This window comes from Falco peregrinus, chromosome 19 (genome assembly GCF_023634155.1).
Source record: "Falco peregrinus isolate bFalPer1 chromosome 19, bFalPer1.pri, whole genome shotgun sequence".
In the NCBI taxonomy this organism is placed as follows: domain Eukaryota; kingdom Metazoa; phylum Chordata; class Aves; order Falconiformes; family Falconidae; genus Falco; species Falco peregrinus.
In genome coordinates, this window is record NC_073740.1 from 4,411,483 (window position 1) to 4,421,967 (window position 10,485).

A 10,485-nucleotide genomic window follows, 5' to 3' on the forward strand; every position below is an offset into this window, starting at 1 on the left:
CCAACCACTGCAGGGCAGGACTGGCTCGTGGGCAGAAGGTGGGTACTACCAGGATATGCACAGGTGATGACAACAGAAGCACACATTTTTGACAGGCATTGTCGTGTGAAAGTGAAACACTTATTCAATTGTTAAATAGTGAAAGTCTCCAAAGTTGCGCTGTTGCCAAAGTTAAAATAGAGCCAAATTGGATTTCTGGGGGTTTTCTTTCTTTGATTCTGTAGTTTTGGAGCATACTGAGGGTTTAGATACGTAGCTTTACAGGCATTACTGGGTATTAACATGAAAGACAAGTCATCGTTGTGATCAAAAAATTAAAGTCCTCCTGGGCTTTCAGTAAGTTACACAGGTACACATAGGGTTCAGTCAAGTATGGACTGAAATAAGGGTTTTTTTGAAGGTTGGGGCAGTGCCTGCATGCAGACTAGAAAAAAAAACACCCCACCAAAACATCTGAATGCTCACTTTGGTTAACAGGGAGGATCACACCTACAACCTTCGGACTAAAAAGCAATGAAGAGTTACGGCTGTGGATCAAAGAACCAATTTCTCCAGGAGAGTTGCCACAACAAAGCCGCATTTCTTGTGGTTCAGGTGAAGACAAACACACTCAGTGCTGACCAGCAAGGGTCAGGATTCATTCTTGCTGGAGAAGCCTATGCCAAAAGGAGCATTTAACTCTCTGTGATTCTGGTGTGGGACAGAGTTGTCCAGGAGTTCCTTGCTGTTCAGTTTCATTGCAAAATTATTGATGGGCCTTTTTCTTCGCCTCAAAAACCACCTGGGCAGAGCCATTTCTCTGGTTCACAAGAAACTACATTTTTTTCATATACATCCTCAGGAACTGATCCCCTTGGGGTGGGTTTCATCTCAGCCAGTTCTAGATATCAGTGCAGCCAAGCACTCCTCTGTGCTGGTCCCTCTCAGCTCTCCTTGTAGGCAGCAGGAAGAAATTGTAATTTTGGGGGATTATTTTATGTGACAGCATACACACGAAGGCATTGGTTAGACCTTCAGTGACTTCAAAAAAGTAATCTTCTGGCTTTCTAACTATTTTTTTTTAATCTGGGCGCAGCGTGCGATAAGAAGCTGACTCACCGAGAAAGTCACCCGCAGGACTGGAGGAAGTTTATCTGCTCCTGGTGCTTTTCGTGCCTGGTCCTGCTGCCGGTCACAGTTTTGACAGCTGAGGTTGTTGTGCAAGGGCTTGCAATCAAACGTGACTGTAGCTCATCTTTTCCGCTCATCTGAGAGTCACTGGATGGTGTATTCCCACTGCTCCGGTGACAGGTTGATTGCATCGGGATCACGGGAGCATCGGGACACCAGCAGCCAGGTGCTCTCCAGAGCTATGTGAGCTAAAAATGAAGTTATGGATGATGAACTGCACCCACCCAAGGGGGTGACTGGAGCTTTTCTCAGAGCTCCTGGTTTTCCTCAAAGGAGCCAGTGCCCATGCCCAGCCTGTACACACCACCACCCCTGGCTGCTGGGCGTTATCGGGCAGGTGAGAAGTGCGCTGGCTCTAACCAGGCGCTAATGTTAGAGAAGGATGTGGAGCGGTCAGCGCAGCTTCATGGTATGAAGCCAATGCTGTGCGTGTGTGGAAGGAGGTTGAGTGATGGGATGGCCCCATGTCTGGGGGACCACCAGGACATTTCTCCAGGGTCTATGAAGCCTGGCTCCATGAGAAAAGCCATTGCTGCCTGTAACTGGGTGCCCTGCTGCCTTGCAGAACCCCTGAGGCAGGGGATGCCACTGCTGCTGCCTCTCCAAATACCATGCAGTCTTACCATGCCAGGGACAATTACACAAAAGATAATTACTCTTACTATGGGGAGCTGACACTCAACTACTCATCCTCAGGGATGAGTACGCTGATGCTAGTCACTACGAGTATTGCACACAGGACAGCTTTTGCACTGGAGCTAATGGGATATGTCGTGGGTACCTCATACCTTCAAGGCATGTTTAGCAGCTATATAAAAGCTCTCCTTCTATTAGGGCTCGCTGGTCACATCACAAAGCTGTTCTCACCAGGGAGCTGGGTAAGTCTGGTTTGTGCTGAGCCTCCATAGCTGCTGAAATGCAGATTTATTTCTGCTTTCTTACATATAAAAAATAATGCTTGATGGAATTTTATTTTTAAAACTAGTGGGTTTGAATTGCTGGGTTGGAGTGGGAGCGTGCTCTCAGTGCCCGCAGCTGGGCATCTGAGTCCAAGAGCCACTCCTGAAAAATGTGAGGAAAGGTTGTTAGCAGTAATCGGGGTGCTGCTACTGTGGTGTGCTTTTGGGGTGCTTTGGTGTAGCTGGGAACATTATGCCTGAAGAGCAGTACGCAGGTTTGTGTCCCATTGTGGTATCGCTACCCTTTAATAGGCTTCAGTTCCCTAATGAGCATGAGCTTAGTGATACTGGGACTGAGCTGTGAACCTCTGCCCGCCTGTGGTGTGACAGGCTCACCAAGCAGCAGCACCTTGGGTGCTCTTCACCTCTCCTGCCATGGCAGATGTGGCCAGAGGTTCAGAGCTTGTTTCTGGGTTGTTTTTTTTTTTCTCAATGCATCGGCAAGAGGTCAGAAGCAGTCGCCAACCAAAAGCAGGAGGAGAAAACTGGATTTAATGATTGAAAGGCAGTGCTGAGATCAGCCATTCCTCTGCTGACGCCCAGGATGAGCTTTCCCCTGTGGAGGAGGTCCAGGTGGTGGGGAAGGAGTTGCAGTTGGGGGAGGTATTTAATGCTGCCTGTCTCTGGATTTCTCTACTCTTTGACTTAGTGCCATGTTTCAGAATTTAAAATGATGGGTCGGGTCCTCGGCTGCTGGTTTTGAGACCGTGGCATAGGCGGGACGTGTCTCCAGCACCCTGTGAAGCGAGCCAGTCCTGCAGTGTGGGAAGTAGCAGGACCATGAGAAACCCAGGCGGGTGCCTGTCTAAAGGCTCTGCTTTCTCACGTGTCATTCCAGTCCTGCCAAAACCTCACAGAGATGTCGTGCTACCTACACCAGTGCCTCCCTCCAGTCTACCAGAACCCCGTCCCCATCCAGTGCCCACCAACCTATGCTGCCAGACAGCTGTCAGTGCCTACCTGGCACTCAGCGCTGTGCAGCCCACAGTATGTGACCCCCTGCATCCCCCGGCAGCGGATCATGTCCTCCAGCTTCTCCCAACAGCAGTGTGTGACCCAGTGCGTGCCACGGCAGCAATACGCAACCCAGTGTGTGCCGCAGCAGCACTGCATGCCGCAGCGCATCCTCCAGCAGCCACGTGTCACCCGGTGTGTGACAACTTGCGTGCCACAGCAGCAGTGTGCGACTGAGGGGGTGTTGCAGCAGCCTTGTGTGACCAAGTGTGTGCCGCAGCAGCAGCGTGAGACCACCAGCGTGCCGCAGCAGCGTGTGACAGAGTGCATCCCGCAGCAGCCGTGTGCGACCAGGTGCATCACCACGTGTGTGCCACAGCAGCCGTACCTGACCAAGAGTGTCCCACAGCAGCAGTGTGCCACCAAGTGCATCCCACAGCAGCGTGTGACCATGTACTTCCCACAGCAGCAGTGCGCGACCAGGTGCATCACCACATGCGTCCCGCAGCAGCGTGCGACCAAGGGTGTCTCACACCGGTTTGTGACCTCTTGTGCCCCGCAGCAGTGTGCCACCATGTATGTCCCGCAGCAGTGTGCCACCAGGTGCGTGACCAAGTGTGTCCCACAGCAGTGTGCCACCCAGGGTGCTAGCATTTGTATCCCACAGCAGTGTGCCACCAAGTGTGACTCACAGCAGTGTGGGACAACTTGTGTCCTGCAGCAGCAGTGTGTGACCAAGGGTGTCTCTCAGCAGTGTGTGACCAAGGGTGTCCCACAGCAGCAGTGTGCGACCAAAGGTGTCCCACAGCAGTGTCCCACCAAGTGTGTCCCACAGCAGTGTGTGACCAAGGGTGTCCCACAGCAGCAGTGTGCCACCAAGGGTGTCCCACAGCAGTGTATGACCAAGGGTGTCCCACAGCAGCAGTGTGCCACCAAGTGTGTCCCACAGCAGTGTGTGACCAAGGGTGTCTCACAGCAGCAGTGTGCGACCAAAGGCGTCCCACAGCAGTGTGCCACCAAGTGTGTCCCACAGCAGCAGTGTGCCACCAAGTGTGTCCCACAGCAGTGTGTGACCGAGGGTGTCCCACAGCAGCAGTGTGCCACCAAGTGTGTCCCACAGCAATGTGTGACCAAGGGTGTCCCACAGCAGCAGTGTGCCACCAAGTGTGTCCCACAGCAGTGTGCGACCAAAGGTGTCCCACAGCAGTGTGCCACCAAGTGTGTCCCACAGCAGTGTGTGACCGAGGGTGTCCCACAGCAGCAGTGTGCCACCAAGTGTGTCCCACAGCAATGTGTGACCAAGGGTGTCCCACAGCAGCAGTGTGCCACCAAGTGTGTCCCACAGCAGTGTGTGACCAAAGGTGTCCCACAGCAGTGTGCCACCAAGTGTGTCCCACAGCAGTGTGTGACCAAGGGTGTCCCACAGCAGCAGTGTGCCACCAAGTGTGTCCCACAGCAGTGTGTGACCAAAGGTGTCCCACAGCAGTGTGTGACCAAAGGTGTCCCACAGCAGCAGTGTGCCACCAAGTGTGTCCCACAGCAAAGTCAGTCGGGTGGAGTAAAAATTTCAAGTCACTCTAAGAAGTACTGCTCTGCGTCCAAATGGCCCTGGTAAGAAGGAGCAGGAGAAAGGAAGGTCCACGGGAAGAGAGTGAGGTACAGCTTTGGGGCAGGGGTTCTTTTTCTCCTCGTCCCACCTGCCAACTAGTTGCTATTGCTGAACTCTGCTTTATCTCCATTTTCCAGTACTTCCCCTGTAGCTCAGCTCTATTTCAAGGCAAGGTGTGATACTATTTCCATGGCTGCACTCCAGGTGCCTGTGGCTTGTACCTTGATCTGCTACAAGGCATAGTTTAGTGGGATGCTATTCAATTCTCACTTAATTGAAATGAGTAGCGATTAAAAACCAAAATTTTTTTTAAAAAAATATTTAAGGAGTCCAGGTCACAACAGCATCAATAGGGCTGGCAGTGCCGGGGGCTGGTCCATGCCTTGGGAGACAACGTTAACTTGGATTCCACGAAGCTGCAAGTTCTCCCAACAGCTGTTTTCGCTCTCAGATTTGGAAGCCAAAGACAAATTTGCTAAGCAAACGGTATACGAATCTCACGCCAACAGCCTTCGTTTCGGAAGGTGGCCAGAAATCCCTGCTGCTTCTAAACACAGACTCTGCGCTTTCTTCAGTAGAGTTCCCCAACAAGACGGGATTTCTGGCTCGGTGAAGTTGGTCCTTGCTGAAATTTTATGCATGAAAGTGTTTTATTCACTTGGTTGCTTTAATTAATATTGAAAACACAACACTTGAAACAGAAGAAAGTGTTTGGAATAATGCTGCAGGTTGTAGCACGACTCTTTTATAAGTGCTTGAGCTATAAAAACAGTTAGCTATATTCTTTATGCTGCCTGAAGATGTGTACGCTACACTGTACTGAAAACAAACCATATAAATATATATGTATACTTATACATATATATACATACTTAAATAAATATAGTTGTCTGACCTCAGATTAAATATCTTGTCTTTTTGCCCTCTGGTTGTTCTTCTTTATTAAATATAGTGAACTCCTGTCTGAAAAATATAAAAATCCTGTAATATGCCCTATCATTAGGAACATGAGTAGAGCTCACGCTAAGTAGATCATGTGTATTGGGAGGGCAAAAACAAGTGTCGCAAGACGAAGAGGAGGGTGTGACCGGGGCTGGGACGCTGCCCTGCATCCTGCCCTGCTCTGCCTTGCTCGGTGACCTTGGGGTGCTACCACGGGCTGCCCTTGGGAGGCAAGGAGGTGTCTGAGACCTGAGCATCTAGCAATGTCGAGGTGGCATCTGGTTGCTTCCCCCGGGTGCTCAGTGGGTCATGGGGGAGCAGAACCTTTTCACACCTTCTCCTGAATGTCCAGCGACGATGCTTTGGCAGCGTGCAGAGCAGCAGTGACCGTGGGTCTCCTTCCACCTCGCAGAGTCAGAGTTGCTCTCACAACCTAACGTTTTTGCCTTCCCTTGAAAACCAAGGCATGAGCCTTCTGGGGCCTTCTGAGGAGCTGCACCATCACTGTGGCTTTCCCATAGGAGCCAGAGCCCAGGGGATCATTAGGACAATCTTCCTGGGTGGTGGGTGGCTGGGTGGCACAGGGGTGCCCACTCATGGGGTGGAGGGGCCGCTGGAGCACGGGACTTGTTTTGGAGGTGGCAGCAATGGAGTCAGGTTCTGACCCTGGCTCTGACTCACGCTGCGCTGCCAAGTGACCACAGTGCAATGCGCCTCAGTTTCCCCTGTGCTTAATTGGGAATAATAATAGCCCCCACAACCATGTCCCATGTGGCACTGTGCGTCTCTCTGAGATGAAAGGACTTTACAGATGTTAATTAAGGACATTCGGATGACAGGGCACGATGTTATCATCAGGTTAATATTTTGCTACCTGCACTGGAAACACTAAACTGAATATTAGCACTACTTGAAGGCTACTTGATCTGGCCCTTGTCCAGGAATTGGGTTTATGGAGTTTATAGAAATCGGATTAATCTGCTTACCTGCTCTCTGATGCCAGCTCAACTCTTAAACTATTGGGTCAGATCATTTAACATAAAAATGGGTGTTGTAATCCAGGGGAGTGAAACACAATGAAAGTTGGAGAAATCCAGGTTGGAATCAGTGTTTTTGTCTTCAGTTGTGGAAAAGAAGATAAACATAAAGAACGCATTCTTCCCTTCGATTTTTGTAGCTCTTGAAATGTTGGCCTCAACCAGGAAAACATGCACTTTGTATTTTTTTTCTGTGATATGGAGGGAGACTTTTTTGTCAGAAAATTGGAAATGTAAATAATACACCTACCTTCAGGCTTCTGGATTTTCCAGTGAAAACAGAAATAGACAACTTATTCATCAGGTCGTAAGCCAGAGATTAATATTCTGCTTTAAATCATAGAATCATTTAGGTTAGAAAAGACCCTTCAGATCACCAAGTCCAACCGTAAATGTAACTCTGCCAAGTCCACCACTAAACCATGTCCCTAAGCATCATGTCCACATGCTTTTTAAATACCTCCAGAGATGGCAATGCAGCAGCATCCCCAGTGCTTCGTATCAGTGAGAAATTTCCCACCTACTCCATTAAACTATTTCACTTCTTTTTATTTCAATGTGTGAGACCTTACCTGAATTCCCAGCATATTGGAATCCAATTCATAGGTGTCAGATTTCCATTAAAGGAAAAAAAAAAATAATGCCAGGGCCGTCCCTTACGCAAATATGACTACGAAAAAATGCATTCCTTGTCAGCACTTAACGCTCATGCCACTGTTAATTTTCCCTTGGGTTTATTCGTGGCATAGCAGGGAACAAAGGGAGGGATGACTGGTGCAGGGGCTGTGCAGCAGAGCAGGAAACGTGATTTGTGTTTTCGGGACACGAGCTTGGTTTGATTCAGCTGCCTTTCCCCGGGCTGCCTCAGTGCTCCTGCTGTCCCTTCTCCCCTTTGTTGTGCCGGAAAAGCGTCACCTCTTTCAGCAGGTTATATTATTCGTGGCAAATCCTTTTTAGTACCTGTCTTGCCCTTAGCCCAAGGCTTTCTTAGTCCCAATCATCCGTCTCTTCCCTGGGTGCCCTGTGTAAGAAGGAAGTCTGCATGCCACAGTAATTATGGTCTGCAAAAATCGCCGAGAGTCCTTCCTGGACGGCGTTTTCAAAGGCACTGAGGGGACTTCTGCATGCAGCTCCCATGGAAATGAGGAGTCCCTTGAGCAGTCCCTTTGGTGATCTCAACTGAAATCTTTTTCTGGGTGTAAAGGAGCATTTTAGCTGGCCTGGATCTGCAACGGGCAGGCAGGGATGCTTTGGCGGCGTGGATAGGGGTTCGCAGCCTGAGGGGGGTGAGTGGCCCCAGCACAGGGTGTCCTTGACCTGCCAGGGACTTCACACGTTGGATCAGGGGGTTCCCCCTCACAGAGCTCACAGGTAAGCCAGATGTCCCAGCAGCGCCAGGTCCCTGCAGAGCGAGGACAGCCATTCCCACCAGCACGAAGCTGCACGTGGCTCGGCCAGGACTGGGAGGCAATTAGAGCATCACCCAGCCAAACCACCTAACTCCCCTAGGGCACTTATTCACTGTATAAAAGCTCTGCCATCGTGGGGCTCTCCTAGGCACTTCTCTCCGGTTGTTCTCACTGATGAAGTGGGTAAGTCTGGCTTTTAGCGGAGCTCCTGAAATGCTGTTTATTCCTGGGTGGCCGGAGCAGGCAGAGGTCCTGCCTGTGTACTTGCGAAGAAGCATCCTCTGGGGGATGCTGCCTTCAGCACCGGCATGTGTGGCTCTAACAGCTGGAGCATCTCCTCTGTGCTAAACTGAAGAATATTGGGAGAGCACTTCCAGATGGACTGTGAAGTCAGGAGTGGGATTTGTGGGCTTTTCTACGCTTTCTGTTAGTTCTAGTCCAAAGGAGCCTGTTGACTACATAAAGGGCTCGATGCTGGCAGGAGTCAGATATGAGCTTGCACGCGAAAAGGTGACTCCTCTAAAGGAAGTGGCGTGGAGAGATTTGCTGCTGTTTTATGGAATTTAAACAAAGTAACTTCTCAGGTTGTAGGAAGAAGCTGACCAACTTCAGTGCCAATGTGGAAGTTAGCAGAGAGACTCTGTAGCTAAGCCTGAACAGGTTAAAATTTGTATCTAGGCTAACAATGAGAAAAATACGTCTGAGATGCAAACAATCCCCTGGAAGCAAATAATCCCCCCTAATTTAGAAGATTTTTATCATGATGAGCATCACCAGCTCTATGGCATTGTACATGTAGTAGTAGCAATTGGTATCACTGTTTTTCAATGGGTTGTTTTTATTAGTTGATGATTATTATAATTGTAGTGATAATAAGTTTTCCTAATGATAGTAACACACAGCATTGTTATTGCTAATAGTCACCCAGTGATGGGCTTTTGGAAGAATAAAATGCCTTACTGCAATCATAGACAGAAGTAGGGGTGGTCAGGAAAATGCAGTTTCTTTACAGTCATTTAAATATATGCCTTAATCTACAAACAATGTTGAAATGAAAAAACATTTTTGATCAGAGTACTTTTCATATGTCAGTGGTTCCAGTACCTGTTGTGCTCAAAATAATCCTGTTAAAAACTCTGAAAACTCCCTGAAAGTGATGTTCTCTGCAGCAGGGAATCATAGCATCATTTAAGTTGGGAAAGACCTTTAAGATCCTCAAGCCCAACCCTTAAGCTAGCACTGAAGCGTGATGGTTTCTCCTACGACTCTCGCCGGTGAGGCAAAGTAAGGCATTTCACAGTGGTTTCAGGAGGAAAGTGTGGACCTCTGGATGGTGCCGCCTGGTCCCTTCCCCAGGGATACAGTCTCGGCTAGACTCGCTTTTGTGCTGCGTGCACAGGGGCTGCCAGGATGAGGTTTCATTCTCAGAGCTGCCCTGCCAGGCGTTTTGTCAGTAGATCTTTGAGTGACTGTAACAAAACCAGGACACTATGGCTCGGTATGACTGTTGCATGAGACTGGAGGCTGCTTTAAATGGGTGTAATTCTCCTAACTCCATGAAACTTGACCAGTTAACACCAGCTGAGATTTTGCCTTGATAGCTTCTCCTTTCCTGCTGTGGTTTCACCAAATACTTCGAAACAATCCTGTTGCATTTCCTCTTTTCTTTCCTTGAAGATGCCTACACAACAGTAGGAAGCTGGGACTGCAAGGCTGGTAGAGGCAACAAAGCTGATGCTACAGTAGCAAGCTCAGAGCCCCTAATTGCACACTGCCAGCCCAGCAGGTCCCTGTGGGACCATGAATAGGCAGGCAGGTCGTACGTGCTGAGCTCCGCGCTGCCACAAACCTCTCCTTACCCTCAGATAGTTAATTTAACCTCAGCTTGGGTTTGCCCGCATGAACTGCAGCCACACCTGAGCATGACAGCATGGACACACCTTTAATTTTGGCTTGCCTTTCATCTCTGGTGCTTGGGAGTTGCAGGACATAAGCTTGCAAGGACATCCCAGTGGGGACACAGGACGTTTCCGGGAAGTAAGGCAGAGAGTCGTAATGTCACTTCTCCTTGGTGAAATGCTTTGATGGACACTTAGCTGGTATTTGAAGGGCAGGATGAAAGCTCCCCGGTTTGCCTGGCTCCGATACCTGATCATTTCTGGGCTCTTAAGAGAAGGGTGTGGGGGCAGAAGCTAAGAACAGACTCCTCTCCTCACCTGGGTAATCACAGCCCGGTCCTGAGTCACTGAGAGCCTCTGACCTTCAAGAGAGCTAGGGTGTGGGCTCCTCATGTTGAGGTGCCTGGGGGGAAACTCTGAGTCCTGCATCACAAAAAAATAGCCAATGCCTATGTGAACTCTCTGTATTTTTCCTGCTTCTTTCAGGCATAAGTGCCTTGTGTGACC

At 49.5% G+C, this 10,485-nt stretch overlaps 1 protein-coding gene across 1 annotated transcript; it reads left to right on the top strand.

Moving 5' to 3' along the window:
- The first annotated feature begins 2,988 nt into the window (after positions 1-2,988).
- On the top strand, positions 2,989-4,698 carry LOC106112215 (keratin-associated protein 10-4-like). Its single transcript, XM_055791756.1, has 2 exons — positions 2,989-3,756; positions 3,838-4,698. The coding sequence occupies exons 1-2, from the start codon at positions 2,989-2,991 to the stop codon at positions 4,696-4,698; spliced, it is 1,629 nt and encodes a 542-aa protein (XP_055647731.1).
- The last annotated feature ends 5,787 nt before the right edge of the window (positions 4,699-10,485 follow it).

Coding starts and splice junctions, on each gene's coding strand:
- LOC106112215 (XM_055791756.1), top strand. CDS start 2,989: ATGTCGTGCTACCTACACCAGTGCCTCCCTCCAGTCTACCAGAACCCC. Junction 3,757..3,837: donor TTTGTATCCCACAGCAGTGT/GCCACCAAGTGT, acceptor GTCTCTCAGCAG/TGTGTGACCAAGGGTGTCCC.